Source organism: Hippocampus bargibanti, linkage group LG08, assembly GCF_051943395.1.
Source record: "Hippocampus bargibanti isolate YZ-2025 linkage group LG08, ASM5194339v1, whole genome shotgun sequence".
NCBI lineage: Eukaryota > Metazoa > Chordata > Actinopteri > Syngnathiformes > Syngnathidae > Hippocampus > Hippocampus bargibanti.
The window spans coordinates 4,162,470-4,186,164 of record NC_142741.1 but is presented as its reverse complement, the minus strand read 5'-3'; the positions used below and the strand labels follow the sequence as shown (position 1 = coordinate 4,186,164).

Here is a 23,695-nt window from a genome sequence, read left to right as displayed (position 1 = left end):
TAAGAGGAAATACCGCCTATCGCCCCCTAATGGCGACCGATCGCCCCTTAATGGCGGCCCGTCGCCCCTTAATGGCTCGGGCAACATGCTGCTTTGTTGTTGTCAGGGATGATAATTTTCCGCCGATTGGCGGATTTCCGACTTTTGCAGACCAAAATGACCAGATCAAACTAAATATGGATTCTCTTTTTTTCCTGTTTGGGCTTGCGCTGGCGAAAAGCGCCATTTTGATTGGATGATACTGACGCCGGTTGGTGGAAAGCGCCATTTTGATTGCATGATCTTGATTGGGTGTTGAAACAGGTAAACGCCCACTTTAGATAAGCGGGTCAGGTTGAATGGACCGAAGGATTCGCCTCTCTGGAGAGAACAGCTTCTAATGTGATAGATTCTAATTTGCAATGAAACAATAGCATTGATGAAACAGTCCAATGTCAGTGGCACTATGACAAGCCACATGCTAACGTTAGCATCAATATACTTCTGCGAGACGCAGCAGAAAGTAAGCGTGCAAGCTTATGAGCAATGTGCAGGCCAGCTAGCATTAACCTTGCGTACGTATGTACACGGCAAGTTGACTTTTATTCCGATAGTTATAGACATACTGTTAGCCTTAAGCTAACAGTATGTTTTGGCAGTGAGCTAATGGGTGCTTGCCCCCTTTTTTTGAAGACTTTGTTGTGCTTTCCAGTCCGTTTTTGTTTGCAATCGCTGCTGCTATTGATGCTGTTGCGGATGCATCTGTTGCCCTCCAGAGCGCGACATCAAGGTGGTGCGCCCGCTGTACAGCGTGGAGGTTACCGAGACGGAAACGGCCAAGTTTGAGACGGAGATATCCCACGACGACGTCCCGGCGTGCTGGAAGCTGAAAGGAGAAGCGTTGCAGCAGTCAGCCGTGAGTTCCCCCGTGACCTCTTGGCGTGACCTTAGTGCGCTCGTGAACAGAGAAAAATCTTGAGCTGAATTCCTATCCGCGCAAAGAAGCAGAAGCAGAAGCAGAATCCAAATCATCTTTGATTGATTGATTTGCCTATATTAGTCTCACAGTGGAGAAATTTACATTTCACAGCAGCAAAGTGATGAAAGGAAGAGGAAAGGAAAGAAAGAAGTAGAAAAACAGTACATGAGCTTCAACTTTATTGATAATTCAAAGGCAGAGTGTAGACTGCAAGGTTAAAATATCCCATCAATCAGGGTCCATAAATAACCCACAAGCCATCTGTACACTTAATGCAAAATGCTATCAACGCTTCTAAACAGAACACAATTGATGAGGAACTAGGTAAAATTATCGCAGAGAAAGCACCTACAAGGGATCATTCCTCAAGAAGGTGAAAGAAGAAGGTTACGTTCCACATCAAGTGTTTAATGCTGATGAAACCGGCCATACCATTCGACCAAGCCATCAACGACCATCACAAAGGTCAATAAAACGACTTTATTATACAGTAAATTTATTTCTTTAATTATAATACCATAGCACATGTATTATACATAAAATAAATACTGTATTTTTTGTAGTTTTAAGGATTAGAAAATTAGAAAGTAGAAAATTATGTTTTATGGGGTCTTGGGAACGAATTATTCTCATTTTAATGGTTTCCTATGGGAAATTAATTTTTGGGATACACACTTTTCGCCTTACATACTCTGTCTGGGAACCAATTCGTAAGCAAAGGTATCACTGTCGATTGTTTAGGACAGTGGTTCATTACCTGTGGGGAATTCCCCACTAGTGGGGAATCGCGGGTTGTCCAAGTGGGAAATGACGGGTCATTTCTTCAGCTGAACCAAATATTGATGCCCGAATAGTTAATAAACAAGCGCAAAAGAGAGTTGGCCAATTGGAAAGTGGGGAATTGAGGAAAAAAAAGGTTAAGAACCGCTGGTTTAGGAAGTCAAAAGAAAAAAAAAATGTCTGCCGTCTGTCCGTCAGGATGTGGAAATCAAAGCGGAGGGCCTCAAACACCTTCTGGTCCTCTACAACGTCAGCATGGACATGGCGGGCCAAGTGGAGTTCTCGGCGGGCAACGCCACATCGGACGCTCAGCTGCGAGTCAAAGGTGAGCGCGGGTGGAGGGACCAGAGGCCGTCACGAGAGCGGGTGCCAAGACTAACATTCTTTGATTTATTAGCTCAATGCTAACCATCTGACGCATACTATTAGCTCAAGGCTGACATTCCCAGCACATATTTTTTTCACTTCAAAACTGACAAGCTAACGAGTACTGTTAGCCCAAGACTAACATTCTTTGATTTATTAGCTCAATGCTAACCATCTGACGCATACTATTAGCTCAAGGCTGACATTCCCAGCACATATTTGTTACTTCAAAACTGACAAGCTAACAAGTACTGTTAGCCCAAGACTAACATTCTTTGATTTATTAGCTCAATGCTAACCATCTGACACGTACTATTAGCTGAAGTCTAACATTTCTAGCACATATTTGTTACTTCAAAACTGACAAGCTAACGAGTACTGTTAGCCCAAGACTAACATTCTTTGATTTATTACCTCAATGCTAACCACCTGACATGCTAAGCCACGCCCCTTACTCCCCTCAGCTCGAGCCATTCGCCTGCTGCGTCCGCTGAAAGACGCCACGGTTACGGCTGGCGAGACGGCCACCTTCCAGTGCGAGCTGTCCTACGAAGGCATCCTCGTCGACTGGTTCCTGGCCGGCAACAAGATGGAGGCCGGCGAGCGGGTAGGACCTGCTGGCTACCATTAGTTTTTTTTTAATAATAATAAAAAATAATTTTGAAGATACTAAAAGAAGAGGAGTAGCAGTACCTTACATTGCAGGGGTTTCTGAAAAACTACATCCTAAGAGTCCTTTGGCAACACAAAATTCCTACTTATTTCAAACCGATAAACATTTTAAGGCAAAAATGAGTTCATCCAAAAGATAGGCTGCCAAATGAAAAACAAAGTCATGTAGTTTATTCAATACATTGTAAAAATGAAAATTGTAAAGAGCAATACATTGGGGAGATTAAACAAATTCTCAAAAAAAGACTTTATCAAGATCGCAGGGATAATACTAGTGGGCCTCAGTCGGCAGTACACATGCACCTAAAAGCTAACAACCGCTCATTTGACGAAAATGAGGTTAAAATCTTAGCGAAAGAAAATAGATGGACATTTTTGTCCTCCATTGCCTTTTTGTCAAAGGGGCTACCTTCCATGCATGCCTATTTGCTATCTGTGGCACAAACAAGAAACGCAGGTGACATGTTGGCTTCCCGCAGGTGAAAATTCAAAGTGATGGGCGAATTCATGCGCTGACGGTGGAGGATGTGCGGCTCTCTGAGGCGGGCCAAGTCTCATTAACCGCCAAGGATTTTCAGACTCGGGCGCAGCTCATTGTCAAAGGTAAAGTCCCGGCGCCGGGGTCCTTTGTCCTCTTTACCTTCTGCCCTCATATTTGCCACTTGCCCGCAGAGCCTCCGGTGGTGTTCACCAAGCCTCTGGAGGATCTGACTGTGGAGGAGGAGGCCAGCGTCACGCTGGAGTGCCAAGTGTCCAGAGAGAATGCCGTCGTTCAGTGGTTCAAGGAAGGACAGGAGATCCGCAAGACCAAGAAATACCACACGCTTGTGGATGGTCTGAAGAGGGCCTTGACCATTCACGACTGCAACCTGGAAGACATCAAGACGTACACGTGCCACGCCAAGGACTCAAAGACGTCCTGCTTCCTTGACGTCATACGTAAGTGGCCGTTGCAGTTTAGAGAAGAGAGAGTCCATTTCTGGCGCCTGGGGGTGTTCCGTTCCAGTTTGGGCCGGACGCCGCACAGGGGTGCCTTGTCCAATGTTTCAGAACACGGGTCATTCTGTCCGGTGGCCTCGGCAAGACCACACAATTGCACCAAAAGTCCCGCCGGACGCCTCGTTACACGGCCCTAATAAACACTCGCCCCTCGGGCGCTGTGATACACGACTCAGTGAGCGTACTCGCTCATAGAAATTGTCTAGGTGTGAAAAACACCATCGGAATCAGTAAACGAGTCAACAAATTCGGGCAGCAAATTCCAAAATCCAATTCCCATTCCAAGGACAAAATCCGGCTGCCATTTGTGTCTTTTCTTTTGCGTTTGTTTCTTGCCATTAGCACCTCACGTGGAGTTCATCCAGCCTTTGCAGGATGTTGAGGTCCTGGAAAAAGAATCCGCCAGATTCGAATGCAAAGTTTCCAGAGAGTCGGCCAAGGTTCGTATCTTCTTGCAAACGGCTTCCACGCAGGTTGAGCGATATTTGCTCAATGGCCGACCGTTCCTCAGGTTTCCTGGTTCAAGGACGGCGGCGAGATAAGGAAAGGCAAGAAGTACGAGATCTTGGCCGATGGGCTTCAGAGGATTCTAATCATCCACAAGTCCGCCATGGACGACGAGGCGGAATACGAGTGTGACGTTGGCACGTCCAAGAGCTCCGGCATGCTGACTGTCCTCGGTGAGGCTTCCTCGATTTGACGCATTCTGTTTGAAGAGAATCGCCATCTGCAGTGTGCTGCATAGGTAGACAAAAATGGGGAGGTCGAGGTTTCTTGAGGAACGAGAGTTTGTGAGCTTTCAGGTGGTTAACTTGCAGCCTCGATTTGAGATCAGGACACACCCGAGTGACACTGCTAACCACGTTTGGCCTCTGGTGACGTTCTGAAAGACTGACTGCTCCCTCATCCCCAACAACAGAGGAGGCTGCCAGGTTCACCAAGAACCTTTCCAATGGAGAAGGCACAGAGACGGACAGCGTGAAGATGATCTGCGAGGTGTCCAAGCCCGGAGCGGAAGTAACCTGGTACCAAGGAGACCGAGAGTTACCGGAGGGCGGCCGCTATGAGCAGATTGCGGATGGACGCAAGAGGATCCTGATTATCCAAGATTTGAGGATGGAGGACGCCGGCGAATACAACTGCCGCCTGACCCCCAGCATCAGGACCACTGCTGTCCTGAAACTGAACGGTACAAATAGTGTGCCGTGACGGGGGCAAGCTCCGAGGCGGTCGAAAGAACCGCATCTGTCAAGTTCTTCTCCTCTATTTCCAGAACTTGAAGCTGAGTTCATCGCCAAGCCGCAAAACCAGGAAGTGGTGGAAGGGGAGAGTGCTCAGTTTGCCTGCTCGGTTTCCAAAGAAACCTATGAAGTGAAATGGCTCAGAGGGGAGGAGGAGGTGGAAAGCGGGGACAAATACGAAGTTGTCAGCGAAGGAAAGAGACGAGCTCTGGTTGTGAAAAACTGCGAGCTGAAGGACGAAGGAGGCTACGTGGTCATCATCGGCAGCCTCCGAGCCTCGGCAGATCTGCTCGTGATAGGTGAGACTCACCGATTTCCCTCATGCCTTGCATCATCCCTGACTCCGACTGAGGTTGTGACTCATGGTCCGTGCCCGATTGTAGAAAAACTGAGGATCGTCACACCCATCAGAGACACGGAAGTCAAAGAGGGAAGCGAGATTGCCTTCAACTGCGAGGTGAACATGGAAGGAGTGAAGGCTAAGTGGTTGAAGGACCAGGAGACCCTATTTGAGAGCAGCAAGTACATGGTGGCTCAGCGAGACGCTGTCTTCTCCCTGCGGATCGTGGACGCCCGCAAGGAAGATGAAGCCGACTACGCCGTCAGCCTGACCAATCACAGAGGAGAGCACGCCACATGCTCAGCCCGCGCTAAAGTTACTGGTAAAAGATCAAACTCGCACAAACACGAAAAATACTGTCGCCAAGTCGAAATCGGTCGTCATGAAATGTAAAGTGGAAAATCCATTCCGCCTGCAGAGGAGGAGCTAAAGTTCCTGGTGCCCATCGAGGATATCAAAACTGAGGAAAAGAAGACAATCAGTTTTGTGTGCAAGGTGAACCGACCAAACTCAACCGTGAGGTGGCTGAAGGCCGGCCAGGAGCTGGAGCTCAGCAAACGCATCGTCTACCGAAGCGAAGGCCTCAACCACAGACTGACCATCAAGGACTGCGTCATGGAAGATGAGGGCGAGTATTACGCCGAGGTCGGAGAAGACAAGTGTGCAGCTGAACTGACCATCAGCGAGGCACCCACAGAATTCACCGTGCAACTCAAAGACCAGAGTGTCATCGAATTTGAGGACGCGCAGTTCAACTGCGAGTTGTCCAAGGAGAAGGCCACCGTCAAGTGGTACAGGAATGGCCGGGAGATCCGAGAAGGGCCAAGGTACCCAAAGTGGAATTACTCGTTGCTTTCTAAGAAAGGGTCTCGTTCCAGCATGCTTATTGGCGCCTGCGTTTCCCTTCAGGTATGTCATAGAGAGAGAAGGTAAGACGTGCAGACTGGTCGTCAAAGGCTGCAGACCAGATGACGAATGCGAATACGCCTGCGGCATGGAAGAGAAGAGAATCAGAGCAAGACTATTTGTTGAAGGTACATTTTGTGTCATTCATTCCCAAAAAATTGCGTCTTCCTCTCATGTGACATGCTTGCGCAAACAGAAATCCCAGTGGAGATCATCAGACCGCCCCAGGACACTTTGCAACCACCTGAGTCGGACGTGGTGTTTGAGGCGGAGCTCAACAAGGACAGAGTGGAGGTGAAGTGGATGAGAAACAACATGATCATCGTCCAGGGGGACAAATACCAGATGATCAGCGAGGGTAAAGTCCACAGACTGCAGGTGTGTGAGATCCGACCTCGAGACCAGGGCGAGTACAGAATTGTCGCCAAAGACAAAGATGCTCGAGCCAAGTTAGAGCTGGCGGGTGAGTTGCACCACACCACCGTGACTGACTCTGTTTTGACTCTCAAGGCGGGGGTGCGGGGGGCTAAAACAATGAAACTTCTTGTTTGTCCGTTTCTGGCAGCTCCTCCAAAGATCAAAACAACTGATCAGAACCTGATAACAGATGCAGGCAAGCCCTTGGTTATTACGGTCCCCTACGACGCCTACCCTCGGGCAGACGTGGAGTGGTTCTTCGAAAGCGTTAGTCTACCCGTCCAGAACGTTGACAACTCAGTGGACAAGACGGCGTACCGCCTTCAGAGTCCCAGCAAAGAAGACCAGGGCAAGTACAAGGTGGTGATCAAGAACAAGCACGGCGAGGGGGAGGCCATCATTAACCTCGAAGTGATCGGTAAGCTCCAATGGCTTGGTTGACTGCTTTGGAGTTACCACGCTTCCCTTTTGACATCCCATATGCCCTTGGCAGATGTGCCCGGACCGGTCAAAAACTTGAGGGTGACCGACACCATTGACGGTGAAGTCAGTTTGGCCTGGGAGGAGCCCGACAGCGACGGCGGGAGCAAAATCACATCGTATCACGTCGAGAGGCGTGATGTGAAGCGCAAGACCTGGACGACGGCGACGGACCGCGCTGATGCTCCTGAGTATTGTGTCAGTGGCCTCCAAAAGGACTGCTGGTACCTGTTCAGAGTTTGCGCCAGAAATCGCGTTGGGAGCGGACCCCATGTCGTCACTGAAGATGCCGTCCAGGCCAAGAATAAATTTGGTGAGCTAACCGACATCGGATGCACCGTAACTTTTCCAGACCAGAACCTCACCAAAGCGCTCGTCTTCTGTCAGATGTTCCTGACGCTCCGGAGAATGTGGCTGTCAGCGCGGTGAACAGATTTGGTGCCACCGTAGTCTGGGAGCCGCCCACGTTCGACGGTGGCTCGGAGATCAGCGGCTACGTGATCGAGCTCCGCGACAGGACTTCCGTAAAGTGGGAGGCGTGCATGCTGTGCGGGCCCGGTGAGCGCTCGGCTGGTCTCAACGATGTGATCGAGAACAAAGAGTACATCTTCAGAGTGCGAGCTGAAAACAAGGCCGGCGTCGGCAAGCCCAGCGCCGCCACCAAAGCGGTCAAGATCATGGATCCCATTGGTGGGTGACCTTTGACCGCCGACGGTCATCTCTGGCATGTGGCGCAATCTGATTTGCCCGGAACACAAACTTGTTGCAGAGAGGCCGAGCCCGCCCCTCAACTTGAACTTTGAGGACCAGACCAAGGACGCCGTCACTCTCACCTGGGAGCCCCCGGCTAGTAATGGCGGCAGCCCGATCACCGGCTATATCATTGAGAAGTGCGAGGAGGGCACCGACAACTGGCGCCGCTTCAACGCCAGACTGTGTGCGGACCTCTCCTGCCGGGTATGAAGCTCCCCGCGTCAATTTTCAATCTCAGCAAAGTCACTCTATATTTATTCTTTTTTTTAGGTATCTGGACTGAAACATGGTTCGAAGTATCTTTACAGAGTTTGTGTCGAGAATGCCGCCGGTCTCTCCGATCCGGCCGAGCAGCTTGGCCCGCTCCTTGCCGACGATCCCCACGGTATGAAAATCGTGGCCAAAAAGGTTGCGCTTAAATTTGGGCTGCTCGTTGACATGGATCCGTCGTGCTGGTCTCCTGTTAGTGGGTCCAACGCTGGACCTGAGCGCCTTCAGGAAAGGCTTGGAAGTCATCGTCCCTCAGCCTCTCACCATCAGGGTGCCCATCACCGGATACCCGACCCCCACGCCCGCCTGGACCTTTGAAGAGAAGGAGCTGACGTCAGAGGCCGAACGTGTCTCTCTTGTGACCAGGCCCTCTTACACCGAACTCAAAGTTGCACCTAGCGTTCGTCCGGACAAAGGGACCTACGCCCTGGAACTGGAAAACGATATGTCCTCTGTCTCTGGAGAGATAGATGTCAACGTTATTGGTATTGAGCTCATTTCTTCGTTTTTTTCTTTTTGTCTTTGGCAAGCAGTTCCGGCCGACTGCCAACGTGTGCGCGGTACTGTGTTCATTTTACTCGGGTATGGCGAGATTTTAATTCTTGTGGAATTTCCCAGCATGCCCCAGTGCTCCCAAGGACTTCAAGGTGGCCGAGGTGACAAGACACCATGTCCACCTGATGTGGGAGGCTCCTGACCATGACGGAGGAAGTCCCGTCACGCACTACCAGATAGAGAAGAGAGAAGTGTCTCGGAAGACCTGGGCCAAGGTGAACATCTTGGCTACTTTCAGCTACGGTCGATGCCTGTCAATTTGGTGGACTGGAAGCAACCGTTGTTGTCGTTGGGCGCCAGGTGGCCACAGAAGTCCTGGACCTTGAGCATACGGTGACGGATGTCATGGAAGGAAAGGATTACCTGTTCAGTGTCGCTGCCTGCAATAAATGTGGCCCGGGCGAACCGGCCTACATGGACGAGCCCGTCAACGTGTCTTCTCCGGCCAGTGAGTGACGTCTTAGTTGAGAACTAAAAATTAAAACAAGAAGATCCTGCTGAGTTTCTAAAACCTCACTTCAGCTGCACCCGATCCTCCCGAGAATCTGAAGTGGCGTGACAAGAGCAGCAAGGGCATCTTTCTGTCTTGGGAGCCTCCAAAGTACGATGGTGGCTCCCCGGTCAAAGGTTATGTGGTGGATAAGTGTCAACGTGGGGCCGACAAGTGGGAACCCTGCTCGGAACCGGTTCAAGAGCTGAAGTGGGTCTCAATATGCTCTCGGGTCTTATTTCTGAAATGTGTGTTTGGGAGTGTGGCTCCGACTTCCCACGTCTCATTTGATCTGCTGTTGCTCCTAGGTTTCAGGTCACTGGACTGACTGAGGGACAGTGGTATGCCTACAGAGTCCGAGCTGTTAATAATCTAGGAGCCAGTCGACCATGCAGGGCTACAGATGAGATCCAGGCTGTAGATGCTAAAGGTGAGTCTGAGAGGAGCCTGACGTCTAATCTCCCAAAAATCTGCATCAGAGGGACCACAGATCAACTGCAAAAAAACTGTTTGACTTCCTGAAAATACCCAACAGAACCTCCGGAGATTCAGCTGGATGTGAAGTTGTTAGCCGGTATTACCGCCAGGGCTGGCACCAAAATCGAACTTCCCGCCGACATCAAAGGGAAGCCGGATCCCCGTGTGAAGTGGACCAAGGCTGACCTGGTCCTGCAGGCTGATGACCGCATTGCCATCGACACACAGCCCGGACACTCCAAGTTGTCCATTGCCCGTGCGACCAGAGGCGACAGCGCCACCTACATCATCGAAGCCGTCAACACCTGCGGACGTGCCACCGCGACCGTTGATGTCAACATTCTCGGTGTGTATCACTAATGTCATTGTGACCCTTATGAAAACAAGCACATCCATCATCGCTGATGGCTTGGCCGTGCCGAGTGGCTCCCTTCATATTGGCTTTAAGCTTCACATTGGACACATTGAAAGCATATCGAGCAGAAATCCACTCGTCATCATCTTACTGGTTAAGATGAAGTGGTTAAGACTTAACCGCTTCATCCTGACTAGGTTAGCGGGTGTGGCTACACCCTCAACTGGCTGAGGGCCAACCGCCAGGCACACCTGGACGACCGATCCCGTGTCTCACTGTCAATTCACAAATGTGTGTGGATTAGCAGAAACATGTCTTCCTGAAATTAAACTTGACTTGTCGGTCCTGTTCAGACAAACCCGGCCCACCCGCTGCCTTTGACATTTCCGAAATCACCAATGAGTCTTGCCTCTTGGCCTGGAACCCTCCACGGGATGACGGTGGCTCACCTGTGACCAACTACATTGTGGAGAGTCGCAAGACGGATCACGATGAATGGACCAAGCTGTCTGCCACGGTTAAATACACCACGTTCAAGGCCTGCAAGCTCACTCCTCTTATGGAGTACATCTTCAGGATCAGTGCCGAAAACCAGTATGGTGTGGGAGAACCTGCTGAGCACATGCCGATTGTGGCCAAATATTCATTTGGTGAGACCCGAGTTTTGACCTTTCCTTCGTTAGGAAAGGGTTCCTTCGTTAATTCCGAGTCCACAACCCTGCCTGTGCCTTTTTAGATCCTCCGGGCCCTCCATCCAGAGTCACACCCTCTGACATTGCCAAGGATGCTGTGACTCTCAACTGGTTTGAGTCAGATGAGGACGGCGGCAGTCCGATTACTGGTTATTGGGTGGAGAGGTTTGATCCCAACACTGATAAATGGGTTGGATGCAACAAGCTGCCCATCAAGGACACCAGCTTCAGGTTGTTAAACCTTTCATTTCACTTGCTCGCTGACATGACACATCTTTTATTTTATCAACTTTCTGGCATATTTGACCACAGGGTGAAAGGACTGCTGACGAAGAAGAAGTACCGATTCAGGGTCCTGGCTGAAAATCTGGCTGGAACTGGAAAACCAAGCACAGAAACAGATCCAATCCTGATCAAAGACCCAATTGGTGTGCATTTTACATTTACATACTACTACGACGACTACGACTACTATTACTACTACTAATACTATATATTTGACAATAAAGCTGACTTTGACTTTTGATTACTACTAATACTACTACAGTAAAGTCTCGTTATATCGATATCGGATATATCGATAGTCCCGGTTATATCGATACTATTTCTATGCATGCACGGAGAAAATTACATGCAAACAGGGTCGGATATATCGATAGTCCCGGTTATATCGATATTTTTTCGGACTCCCTTGAATATCGATATAACGAGACTTTACTGTATTAGCTATTGCTATTGTTATTACTATTACTATTACTTTTACTATTACTATTACAGTGCACAAAGCTCCGCAGAGTCCAAGCAGAGAATGAATTGCAAATGAACTAATGTCTTCCACAGATCCTCCATGGGCTCCTGGCAAACCTGTGATTCGTGACATTGGCAAGACCTCCGCTACGCTGGCATGGACCCGGCCCGAGCACGATGGCGGTGCTAAGATTGACACTTACGTCATTGAGTTCCAGAAAAGCGGCAGTGATGAGTGGATCCGCATTGCGGAGGACATTACTCAAACCGAACACCAGGTGCCGGGCTTGATGGAAAAGCAAGAATACGCCTTCCGGATCAAGGCTGTCAATAAAGCCGGCGAGAGCGAACCCAGCGAGCCCTGCGACTCTGTCGTCTGCAAGGAAAGACTCTGTAAGTAGATTACAGGGATGTACACCCTTGTGCAAATTAATTGCACCATCCTGTGATCTTGACTGGTTTAAAGGACAACCGACGCCTCGGGACAAGTTGTGTCCATAATTTGTAAAATCACTTCAAATGACTTCTACTGAGCGTATTTTACAAAGATTCCACAGCATATAGCTATATTTCACGTTTTAAGACTTGCGCTGAATATTCAGGAAGTCTTGTTATCGAGTTGATGACAATGCCTGACGTGACGTCACATCTGGAACGCCCCTGACTGAGAAAGCTTTGTTTGGTCTGAAAACTTCGTGTTGATCCGTGTTGATGGCGAAATTAGAATGAAAACACATAAATAACGCGATGGTGAATCGTTATGTGTTGCACCAAGACTACTATTTGATAGTAGTTGACACAAATTCCCAGCAGACAAATCAGCCCATTTCCAACGGAGCTTGGGCGCCATCTTGTGCATTTTCTGGGACGCTACATTGGAGTCCTGATGGCTCAAATTGACACAGGAGGACTTCTTTAATCGATTGCAAACATTTATGCTTTCATCTTCAGAACTATTTGAATCATATTCATAACTGGATGAGGAACAAGAAAGCATCTTCTCAGAATCTGATGCCATTGTTTTGATTCTGTCGGCTGTTTGCCGTCAAAGTTGAACAAAGTGGGACAGCTCAATGATTTCATGAGGTTTTTGAAAAGCTCAAAACGTTATCCCGTTTCCCCACGACAGACCCGCCTTCTGCGCCTCAGTGGTTGGACGTGGCCAACATGACCAAGATCAACGCCGATTTGAAATGGCAGGCGCCCAGCAGCGACGGTGGCTCACCCATCACAAACTATGTGGTGGAGAAGAGAGACGTGCGGCGGAAAACTTGGCAGACGGTGGATACCACCGTGAAAGATCTGAAATACACAGTGAGCCCGCTCAACCAAGGCTCCTTGTATGTGTTCCGCGTGGCTGCTGAAAATGCCGTCGGCCTGGGTGAATTCTGCGAACTGGAGGATGCCGTGCTGGCTAAAGACACTTTCAGTATGTTCTGCACGATTTCATGTTTGAGACAATCTCTATTCCCCGCCCCCAATTTTCGGTTAAAGCCACACGTGATTGGTCAAGAATGCTGCTCTTTAAAACGTAGGCCTTACAATCACACACTAACATCGACAAAATTGGTCTTTAGCCACTCCTGGACCTCCTTACGCTCTGACCGTGGTGGAGGTCACCAAGAGACACGTGGAGCTGAAATGGGAAGCTCCGAAAAGTCACGGCGGACGACCCATCACCAGGTAAGTTTGAAGTGATGCAGGGGATGTAGAAAATGTTCATAATAATAAGAATAATAATCCATTCCATTTAGCTATTTAGCTATTAGTTATCTATTAGCTAGCTAGCTAACTTTCTATAACTTTCTATCTATTTGAGTTACTTCCGGGTGAAGTGACCGCTGGCTCGTGTTGCTATCTATTAACTATCTAGCTAGCTAGCTAGCTATTTTGCTATCTGTTAGCTATCTAGCTAGCTATTTGTTATCTATTTGCGATCTAGCTAACTTTCTATCGATTGTAGTTACTTCCGGGTTGAGTGAATGCTGGCTCGTGTTGCTATCTATTAACTATCTAGCTAGCTATTAGTTATACAGCTAGCTATCTATTGCTATCTGGCTAGCTATCGTTTAGCTATCTAGTTACCTTTCTAATAGCTATCTGTTAGTCATCTATTAGCTGTCTAGCTGGCTGGCTAGCTACTAGCTATCTAGCTGGCTATCTGTTAGCTATCTAGTTGGCTATCTATTAGCTATCTAGCTACCTATCTGTTAACTGTCTAGCTACCTATTTAATGGCTATCTATTAGCTGGCTAGCTAACTTTCTATCTATTTGAGTTATTCCGGGTTGAGTGAATGCTGGCGCATGTGGCGCCGCTGCTCACCCACAGAGAAACTTATCCTGTGACTGTAGTCACCTTGTGAGTTTGAAAGGCATTTATAAATTAAATGTATTATTATTATTATTTATTATTATTATAATGCTTGTCTCCTTGTCACCATTTTTTGTAACGCTGCAGGTACGTGATCGAGAAGAAGGACAAGCTGGGAAGTCGTTGGTTGAAGTGCTGCAAGACTCCGGACAAACAAAGTCAATTCACGGTGACTGATGTGGATGAGGGCTCGGAGGTCCAGTTCCAAGTGCGCGCAGAAAATGAGGCAGGGCTTGGGGAACCCAGTGAACCCACCGAGACCCTTACCATTGAGGATCCCACCAGTGAGTCCCATTTGTGGTCAACTTGTCCACTTTGGCAACAGAAGTGACCAGGACTGGATCATAATAATGATAATAATACATTTCATTTCTAAGCGCATTTCAAAACTCTCAAGGTCACTTTACAGTCACTCAACCCAGAAGTAACTCAAATAGATAGAACCCTAGCTAGCTAGCCAATAGATAGCTTGCTGGATAGATAGCCAGCTAGCTAGCTAATAGGTAACTAATAGCTAGCTAGCTAGCTAGTTAGACAGCAAATAGATAATAATAATACATTACATTTTAAGCGCCTTTTAAAGCTCTCAAGGACACTTTACAGTCACAGACAAGAATCAGAAACTATAATAAATAAAATACAATAGAATACAATGAATAAAAAGAATATAATACAATTATAAATAGAAACAAAGTGAAAGAGCTACACACAAAAAAATGCAATTTTAAATAGTTGGCTTTTGAGATGGGATTTGAAGGTGGGCAGAGAATCCATCTTACCAATGTTGGGAGTAAGTGAGTTCCAGAGTTTGGGGGCTGAGCAGCTGAAAGCTCTGTCCCCCATCGTGCTGAGACAGGCAGGGGTGAGGGCACACAGAGGTGGAGGGAGCAAGAGGATCTGAGGGAACGAGAGGGTATAGAAATTTGAAGAAGGTCAGATAGCGCAAAATGTATAAAGAATAATTTTAAAGTTGATTCTATATTTGACCTGGAACCAGTGGAGCTCTTGGAGGACGGGGGTGATGTGGTGAAAGGATGACATTCTGGTGATGGTCTGGGCTGCATGTAATCAAACCCCGCTGGTCTTTATCTACAGGTGCACCGTCCCCTCCCTTGGGGGTGACCGTCTCGGATAGCAGTCGGGAGCACATCACCGTTGCGTGGAACCCGCCGGTCAAGGATGGCGGCTCCCCAATCATCGGTTACCACGTGGAGGTGGCCGAGGCTCGTCCGGAGCTGAAATGGCTGCGGGTCAACAGCAGACCAGTCAAAGAGCTGAAGTTTAAAATTGAGGATGGAATCAAACCGGAGAAGAAGTACGTGATCAGAATCCGTGCCGTTAATGCTATTGGCGTAGGCGATCCCTCGGAGATCTCCGACAAGGTTTCTACCAAGGATCCAGACTGTAAGTATTAGCAGAGCAGAGAGCACCGTTGTGTCCTGTTAGATTGCCGACGGCTGGTCACCCGTTCTCAAGGTGCCCCGACGATGGACTTGGACACAAAGGATGTGGTGGTGGTGGAGGGAGAGAAGCTGCGCCTGAGCATTCCTTACAAAGCCATCCCCACGCCACAGATGTTGTGGCAGAAGGATGCGCTGGAATGCAAAACTGGAGAACGGCTATCCACGAGAGTGGAGATGAATACTTGTCACCTGGAACTGCTTGGGTGCACACGGTCCGATGCTGGCGTGTATAGCGTCACCCTCCAGAACAGCCTGGGGACCGTCAGTGGAGACATCAGTGTCAAAGTCATCGGTATGTGGCTTTCACTACTTCCATTTATAGATAGCCAGCCAGCTACCAGATAGCCAGCCAGCTAGCTAGCTAATAGATAGCCAGCCAGCTAGGCACCAAATAGCCATTAGACTGCCAGCCAGCTAGCTAATAGATACAATGATCCCCTTTCTCCCTTGCCCCACCGTTCACTTTCCCATTCAAGCCTTCTACATCTTCTTCTTCTTTTTCTTCTTCTTCTTCTTAATCTTCAACACAACTCAACTGTATTCCTTGGCCACTCGAAGGTGGCTGAGATACTTAGGTGTCAGTATCTTAATGGGTTGAAAACATAGTTTCAGTTACTCGGGTATGAATATGAGTGGCACTGTCTTTTGTGGAGAGGAATGGCCTTTGTCCTTTATCTCTCCTTGTTGGAAAACCATGCATATGCCTCTTGGTGATCACACGCAGGTCTCCCTGGTCAGTGCAAAAACATCAGTTCTGACAACGTCACAAAGAACTCCTGCGATGTCAGCTGGGAAGCACCCGTGGATGACGGAGGGACACCCATCCTTAGTTACACGCTGGAACGCCGCGAAGCCTCCAAAAAGACCTACATGCCCGTCACCTCAGGAGACCACGTTCTCAGCTGCACGGTCAAAGACTTGTATGTTAACTGTGAGTACTACTTTCGTGTGAAAGCCATCAACAAGGTGGGCGCAGGAGCATATCTGGAGTCCAGAACCCCTGTCTTCATCCAGGAGATCAAGCGTAAGTCCACCCCCGGGCAGTCGACATGACCAGTGACGGATATGCAAAATACAATGAAAGCGTCATCCTCTTTACAGAGAAACCAGACGCGCCCACCCAAGTGGAGGCACAGGAGCCAACATCCAAATCCATCACTGTCACTTGGAAGGCGCCCGATTATGACGGCGGCTGCCCAATTCAAGGCTACGTTGTGGAGATGATGGAGAAGGACGGCGACCGCTACGAGCGGGTTACCCCCGGCCTGCTTCCCGGTTTCTCATATGTAGTGACAGGTCTAAAGGAGGACAAGGAATATCAGTTCAGGGTCCGAGCCGAGAACGCCGCCGGAATCAGCGGACCGTCTCGAAGCACCCAACTCATCCGAGCTGCTGACCCCATTGGTACGTCAGACCATTTCCCAAGCAGTTGCACTTGAACTGAATTGCCGTGAGAAATGCCGCACACAGCAATTATATATATTTTGTGATGACTGTTGCAGACCTCCATTTGAGATAAGACCTTGACCTTCTTCTGCGCTTTTTCAGAAAAACCGACAGTCACCCTGCATGCCCGTGTGCAGTCTGGGTTATGCATGAAGAAGGGCGGAGAGATTCGCATCGATGCCAACATCTCGGGCTCCCCTTACCCCAAGGTCACCTGGATGAGGAACAATGAGGACGTCACCAAAGAGCCCACCAAGAAGGTCGTCCAATTGGTTAAGAAGAAGACCAAAGCCAAGGTCAGTTTGGTAACATCCGACTTACGACCGAGTTCCGTTCCGACCAAGCGGTCGTAAGTTGAAATGGTTGTCAGTCGAAATCCATTCAAAATTGAATAGAGACTCAGAGGCGAAATGACACGGAACCCCCCCCCCCCACCCCCCGGTGCCTTCACACTAGTGATGGGAATTCCAGCTCTTTTCAGACAGCGGGTTCTTTTGGCTCGGCTCACTAAAAAGATCCAGCTCTATCGGATCCCAAATGGCTCCCCAGTTTGTTTGTTTTTTTTTTGTTGCTTAAATTAATAATGCTAATAATAATAATACATTTGATTTATAAGCGCCTTTCAAAACTCTCAGGGACACTTTACAGTCACAGGATATTTTTTCTGCGGGTGAGCATCGTAACATTATGTGAAAAACGAATTACAGTAAAGTCTCGTTATATTGATATTCAAGGGAGTCCGAAAAAATATCGATATAACCGGGACTATCGATATATCCGACCCTGTTTGCATGTAATTTTCTCCGTGCGTGCATAGAAATAGTATCGATATAACCGGGACTATCGATATATCCGATATCGATATAACGAGACTTTACTGTACTCATGTAAAAAAATACACAATATCAAATATTTTTATATTTATGGCTTGATTTATATATTCACAGAGAGCATCCACTAACTTTCACTTTTCCTGTGGTTATTCTGGCTATCATATCAACTAGTAAAAATATAATTGAAAATAATAACAGCATAATGTGATAACATTTGTCCACCTGTCTACCCTAACCCCCCTCCCCTCTTCTCACTGCTGCGTGTGTCTGTAATTCTCCCCTCCCTCCTCTACCATGGATATTGACCAATCACGTGCGGCTTTCACCGAAGACTGGGGCCGGGTAATAGAGGAAAAAAAATCAGCTCCCATTTCCGGCGCCTTGTTAGGAACCGGCTGTCTTTGTTCACTTCATCGATCCGGCTCTAAGAACCGGCTCGTTCGCGAATGTCACATCACTACTTCACACAGTCGATTGCTGTGCGAGAGTAAGATGCTGGCTGGCTGCCGGTCCAAAATTGTCCTACGCATTGCGGTGTCAGGCGTGGAATTACAATTTTAAAAAATAGGGTCTGGAGGTCATGGAAGAGTAACCAATCAGAAACGGATTCTGATTCATTCTTTGAAGAGTACTCAATCAGAATCTGATTCTGATTCATTCTTTGAAGAGTACCCAATCAAAATCTAATTCTGATTCATTCTTTGATGAGTACTGAGTCAGAATTTGATTCTGATTCATTCTCTGAAGAGTACCGAATCAGAAACAGAATCTGATTCATTCTATGAAGAGTACCGAATCAAAATCGTAAGTCGAGCTAGTCGTAAGTCGGATGTTACCTATATACATATTCAGGCTTGGTGTTTGGTGTTATCTTTTTCCTCCCAGGCTTTTGGCCCCCCTGAAGAGTTTGTAAGTCCACTGCGTGAGCGCCTCAGTTTGGACCAGACAAAGAAGGGTCACTCGACTTTGATGGTACGAGAGGCGATCCGAGCAGACCACGGACTCTTCACCATCCAGGTTGAGAACATTCACGGCCTTGCCACCGCCTCATGTGTCGTGAACATCCTGGGTAAGTTTCCCCGCTGACTTGTCAGACCAGTAGATGACCTCCCGAAACCGGAACAAAAATCAAATGGGTCATGCTGCAATCACCGGAACCCTTTTTGGCTGCAGACAAACCCGGGGCACCCATTAACTTCAGCTTCGAAGATATTCGGAACACCTCAGCGGTGTGCAACTGGGAGCCTCCTGAGGACGACGGTGGCAGTGAGATCCTTAACTACATTGTGGAAAAAAAAGACAACAAGAGCGATGACATCGGCTGGATCACCATCACCTCCACCTTGAAGGGCACAAGCTTCCCCGCCACCAAGCTGATCGAGGGGAAAGAGTACATCTTCAAAGTTAGCGCCGAGAACAAATTGGGATGTGGACCACCTTTGGTCTCTGAACCTCTGGTGGCCAAGAACCAGTTTGGTGAGCGCGTTTGGTTCCGTTCTTTGCATTCTTCCTGTCTTCTCTGGTGGTAGCTTTGATACATTTGGCTGAAGACAAGACACCAAATCCAAACCCAAAGTCTTATGATATTTACAATTAGGGCTTTGCGTCTGTGTAAGCTCTCAGTCGTACACGAGTGGTCCATCGATGAGAAGGTTTCTTCAGGTTTAATTTGGATCGTTCTTACAACAGTCTTCTAAGACCACATAGGCTTAGTTATGCTTATGAGGCGATACCAGAGCAAATGTGGCAATTAGTCCAGTCGTAGACCCCATAATCAGGCAGGACAATAGAAGTAAACAGTCAGGACAAGTAGAAGTAATCAGTGTAGCCTCGGGGAATAGTCCTCTGCTCCCCCCCAACCGGAGAGCAGGGACCTATCATAGCAGAGTCTGGCACCGCCACGTCTGGGCAGTAGGCATATACATACAATGATACCTCGGTTTACAAACCCCTTGGCTTACGAACTTTTCAGTTGACGAACGTTACATTTATGAAAAATTTACCTTGGGATACGAACTTTACCTTGGTATACGAACTTTTTTCGTACACAGAGCTGCCTCAATGAGTGATGTGTCGTTCGCGAATGAGACCATAAAAAAATATGTTTTATGGTCACAAGTTGAGCTGCGGGATTGAGAGTGACCTTGATCCGTTGAATGCTCTTTTGAGGGAGTCCCGTATGACTTTGGCCCACCTTTCCCATCAGATCCTCCCGACGCACCCAACACCCCGAGAGTTCAGGATGTGACGGCTAGCTCCGCCCACCTTTCCTGGCATGAGCCAAAGGACAATGGCAGTCCCATTTTGGGCTACTGGATTGAGAGGAAAGAAGTGAACAGCAAACACTGGAGTCGCGTCAACCGCGTTCTCCTCAACTCTCTGGAAGTCAAAGCCAGTGGCTTGATGGAGGGACTCACCTATATCTTCAGGGTGTGTGCCGAGAACCTGGCTGGACCCGGACCTTTCAGCGAGCCAACGGACCGCATTGTTGCAATGGATCCGATCCGTAAGTCTCTGCACCGTAGAAGTAGCGGGCAACCCGTTGTGGATTGTTGACTGTTCCTATTTGTGAAGCCAAAGAGAGATGCTTACTGGATCAGCGTTTGACGTTTGAGGTGAAACATTGGAACAAGCCCTCATGAGCATTGAAACCACATTCAAGACCTTTGTGCAGTGTAAATCTTGTATTTATTAAAACCTGCATGGTAAGCACCTGTTTGTATTTGCCACACTGCCACTTTAGTGCCTCCTGGTCCTCCGACACCTTGGATTGTAGACACCGGGAAAGACTCTGTCATTGTGTCCTGGAAGCCACCTTTGTACAATGGAGGAGGGGACATCTTGGGCTACCACGTTGAGAAGGTGACCATCGTGATGTGACATTGATTTTCATGGAGTGACCATATACAGTGTCTGAATCTCCTGACAAAAAGTTCGCGGACACCAGGGCAGACAACTCTGAAAAGTTGCCTGCCCCGTTTTTCACAACTTGAAACACAATAAGACGTCAACCCTTGAACTAGACCTCTTGGGGTGCAACCAGTGTCAAATTCAAGAGAAAAAGTTCGCGGACACCAGGGCAGAAAACTCTGAAAAGTTGCCTGCCCGGCCATAAAGTTGCCTGCCCCATTTTTCACAACTTGAAACACAATAAGACGACTAATCGCAAAAAAAAAACATTGTTGCAACGTATTAAGGATTTTTTTTATATTAAGGATGTACCTGCCACAAATGATCCCTTGCTGATGATTTTGCTCCAGTTGTCATTTGTCAATACACTGTTCGGCATGTTGCACAATGCAATGTTTGCATTGCGTCATCTGCTTCAAGCCACGTGAACTCCTCTTTGCACGATGCTTTTAATGTACGTTTAAGTTTTGTAGCGTCATAAATTTTGTTAGCTTCTTTTGAATCTTCCGGGGCTGAGGTTCTGTGCGTCTACTTTGGAAAATGATATGCAAATGCACAACCTTATAACGCTCGGGGAAAGTCCGGAAGCAGTAAGCAGGCTTCTGATTGGCTGCCGTGCCGAGTATGCAAATTGACAAATGAACTGAAATTCCAAAATTTCCATACTGAACAAAGATTTCGAAATTGGAATAAATTATTTTTATTTCGAAATCGTTTGCTATATTGAATAAAGCAAATGTTTAATTTGAAAAAAAATCATTAGTTTTTTTTCTTGAAGAAGTTGTCGGCCACCCGGGCAGAGACGTTTTGTAGGTTGTATGCCCGACGTAAAAGTTGCACGCCCCGGGCGTCCGGGCAGGCGTTGTTTCAGACACTGCCAGACGACATTAGACCAGTGGTTCTTAACACGGGTTCGATCGAACCCTAGCGGTTCGGTGAGTCAGTCTCAGGGGTTCAGTGGATTCTCCGCCACAGAAGTCCACCCCTCAGTCTAGTATGCAGTTAGTAGGCACAGTTATTGGAAGAAGGGTTCGGTGAATGAGCATATGAAACTGGTGGGGTTCGGTGCCTCCAACAAGATTAAGAACCACTGCATTAGACATTAGAAGGATACTTTCCGGTTCCCGTCGTGTGAACCATTAAGGGCTAGATCTCTCTTTCTATGACATAAGGTGGTGGCTGGAGAGAAGAACTGGACTCGCAGCACAGAGTTCAGGTGCAAGGAGTTGACCTACACCGTCACAGGTCTGACTGAAGGAACTGATTACTACATTCGAGTCATCGCTGTCAACGATGCGGGCCCTGGAGCCCCGGGAGTCACAGACCCCGTTACCGTCAAGGAGCCTCAAGGTACAAGCAAAAGGCCGAGCAGATGCACACTGCCGGCAAGTCTCTCCTCGTTGTCTTCAAAACTTATGTTCTCATCTTCTGCGACCTTCAGAACCTCCGGTTGTGGACTTTGACGTCTCGGTCAGGAACGGCGTCATGATCAAGGCCGGCGAGTCGCTGAAGCTTCCCGCCGTGGTGATTGGCCGCCCGCAGCCTGAGGTCAAGTGGGCCAAAGATGATGCTGAAATTGACGAGGGCAGAATGATTGTGGAGACGGATGGCAAGAACAACAGTCTCTTCATCAAGAAGGCACTCAGGAAAGATCACGGCAAATACCGCATTTCAGGCACCAACAGCAGTGGGACAAAGGTTGCTGAAACCAAAGTTGATATTATGGGTCAGTGTTATTCATCGGGAAATGGCAAATGTGCTTTGTTAAAAAAATGTGATCTGATTATTATTATTATTGATTTGTTTTATTTTCCAAAGTCGTGGGACGTACAGTGATACCTCGACTTACGAACGCTTTAGCTAACGAACTTTTCGGCTGATGAATGTTAAATTCACGAGAATTTAATCTTGGAATACGAACTATTTTTCGGGATACACCCGGAGCACAACAATGAGTGATGTGTCGTTTACGAACGAGCCCGTTCTCCTAACAAGGATATGGCAGCCAACTATTTTTTGTCCTCTATTCCCCGCCCCCAGTCTTCGATTAAACCCGCACGTGATTGGTAAAGAACGCAGCAGTGAGTGGGGGGTGGATTACAGAAACACAGAGCTGCAAATAATAGATAGGCAGACAACAGAGAGAGTGAGAAAATGGATAGAAAACTGAAATTTGGACTGGTTTCAACTGTATTGATAGTTCAAAGGCAGAGTGTAGACTGCAAGGTTAAAACATCCCATAAATCAGGCTCCACAAATAACCCGCAAAAGCCATCTGTACACTTGAGGCAAAAAGCTATCAACCCATCTAAACAGAACACAATTGATGAGGAACTAGGTAAAATTATCGCGGAGAAAGCACGGCAACTTCACTCGGCTATTGTCAAGAGCCAACCTGGAAGTTCGTCATCCATTGATGATTTCAAGGCTAGCCATGGATGGTTTGAGAACTTTAAGTGTCGTACAGGGATTCATAATGTCATTCGTCATGATGAGGCAGCCAGTTCTGATGATAAAGCTGTCATAGCTTTATCTTCAAATCATTCCTCAAGATGGTCAATAAAACGACTTTATTATATAGTACAGTTTATTTCTTTAATTACAATACCATAGCACATTTATTATACATAAAATAAGGTATATTTTGTGTAGTTCTAAGGCTTAGAATATTAGAAAGTAGAAAATGATGTTTTATGGGGACCTGGGAACAGATTATTCTCATTTTAATAGTTTCGTATGGGAAATTAATGTTTGGGTTACACGCTTTTCGCCTTACACACTCTATCTGGGAACCAATTAAGTTTGTAAGCCATGGTATCGCTGTATCCCCATTTAACGTCACTGAGTATAGAATTTGTGGCATCTTTATTTTCATGCAGATGTCCCAGGTCCTGTGGTGGACTTAAAGACTCTGATGGTGACCAAGAAGAACATCTCCCTCACCTGGTCGGATCCGCTGGACAACGGCGGCAGTGACATCATTGGCTATGAGGTCCTGAGAAAGGATGCCAAGATGAAACTCTTCCGCCAGCCCATTGAGGTGGCATCTTGCAAGTTTGACGCCCAGGGACTGCTTGCGGGCCAGGAGTACGACTTTCGGGTCATTGCTCGAAACAAGTATGGAGATGGGGCCCCGGCAGACCTTGGGCCCATTTTAGCTCAAGACCCCAAAG

The 23,695-nt window shown here is 47.8% G+C and overlaps 1 protein-coding gene and 1 long non-coding RNA gene across 3 annotated transcripts in view; one reads left to right on the top strand and one right to left on the bottom strand.

Moving 5' to 3' along the window:
* The window catches only part of ttn.1 (titin, tandem duplicate 1), a 144,833-nt gene that overhangs the window by 44,896 nt on the left and 76,242 nt on the right, over positions 1 to 23,695 (top strand). The window contains exons 62-104 of the mRNA XM_089003514.1: positions 756 to 895; positions 1,937 to 2,063; positions 2,569 to 2,711; positions 3,256 to 3,379; positions 3,449 to 3,715; positions 4,118 to 4,215; positions 4,287 to 4,455; positions 4,695 to 4,964; positions 5,049 to 5,315; positions 5,400 to 5,678; positions 5,775 to 6,183; positions 6,266 to 6,390; positions 6,459 to 6,725; positions 6,828 to 7,097; positions 7,173 to 7,472; positions 7,547 to 7,849; positions 7,929 to 8,116; positions 8,183 to 8,297; positions 8,380 to 8,667; positions 8,801 to 8,952; positions 9,038 to 9,185; positions 9,260 to 9,437; positions 9,536 to 9,657; positions 9,763 to 10,050; positions 10,413 to 10,709; positions 10,796 to 10,982; positions 11,064 to 11,179; positions 11,592 to 11,891; positions 12,628 to 12,927; positions 13,076 to 13,181; positions 13,958 to 14,154; positions 14,966 to 15,274; positions 15,347 to 15,625; positions 16,058 to 16,357; positions 16,435 to 16,737; positions 16,882 to 17,075; positions 18,498 to 18,681; positions 18,786 to 19,088; positions 19,819 to 20,118; positions 20,356 to 20,474; positions 21,695 to 21,872; positions 21,964 to 22,248; positions 23,402 to 23,695. Of these exons, the coding sequence (XP_088859640.1) occupies positions 756 to 895; positions 1,937 to 2,063; positions 2,569 to 2,711; positions 3,256 to 3,379; positions 3,449 to 3,715; positions 4,118 to 4,215; positions 4,287 to 4,455; positions 4,695 to 4,964; positions 5,049 to 5,315; positions 5,400 to 5,678; positions 5,775 to 6,183; positions 6,266 to 6,390; positions 6,459 to 6,725; positions 6,828 to 7,097; positions 7,173 to 7,472; positions 7,547 to 7,849; positions 7,929 to 8,116; positions 8,183 to 8,297; positions 8,380 to 8,667; positions 8,801 to 8,952; positions 9,038 to 9,185; positions 9,260 to 9,437; positions 9,536 to 9,657; positions 9,763 to 10,050; positions 10,413 to 10,709; positions 10,796 to 10,982; positions 11,064 to 11,179; positions 11,592 to 11,891; positions 12,628 to 12,927; positions 13,076 to 13,181; positions 13,958 to 14,154; positions 14,966 to 15,274; positions 15,347 to 15,625; positions 16,058 to 16,357; positions 16,435 to 16,737; positions 16,882 to 17,075; positions 18,498 to 18,681; positions 18,786 to 19,088; positions 19,819 to 20,118; positions 20,356 to 20,474; positions 21,695 to 21,872; positions 21,964 to 22,248; positions 23,402 to 23,695 (9,588 nt within the window). The remainder of the gene's footprint in view (positions 1 to 755; positions 896 to 1,936; positions 2,064 to 2,568; positions 2,712 to 3,255; positions 3,380 to 3,448; positions 3,716 to 4,117; positions 4,216 to 4,286; positions 4,456 to 4,694; positions 4,965 to 5,048; positions 5,316 to 5,399; positions 5,679 to 5,774; positions 6,184 to 6,265; positions 6,391 to 6,458; positions 6,726 to 6,827; positions 7,098 to 7,172; positions 7,473 to 7,546; positions 7,850 to 7,928; positions 8,117 to 8,182; positions 8,298 to 8,379; positions 8,668 to 8,800; positions 8,953 to 9,037; positions 9,186 to 9,259; positions 9,438 to 9,535; positions 9,658 to 9,762; positions 10,051 to 10,412; positions 10,710 to 10,795; positions 10,983 to 11,063; positions 11,180 to 11,591; positions 11,892 to 12,627; positions 12,928 to 13,075; positions 13,182 to 13,957; positions 14,155 to 14,965; positions 15,275 to 15,346; positions 15,626 to 16,057; positions 16,358 to 16,434; positions 16,738 to 16,881; positions 17,076 to 18,497; positions 18,682 to 18,785; positions 19,089 to 19,818; positions 20,119 to 20,355; positions 20,475 to 21,694; positions 21,873 to 21,963; positions 22,249 to 23,401) is intronic.
* LOC148894360 (uncharacterized) lies at positions 28 to 23,606 on the bottom strand. Of its 2 annotated transcripts, none has more exons than XR_016115898.1 (8): positions 23,466 to 23,606; positions 22,188 to 22,224; positions 21,637 to 22,092; positions 20,326 to 20,458; positions 20,030 to 20,174; positions 14,858 to 15,114; positions 14,650 to 14,767; positions 28 to 865 (listed from the first exon to the last, which is right to left on the bottom strand). It is a non-coding gene; the product is annotated as an uncharacterized LOC148894360 (long non-coding RNA). The 2 variants fall into 2 exon arrangements; XR_016115899.1 differs by lacking the exon at positions 28 to 865 and adding an exon at positions 11,776 to 11,874.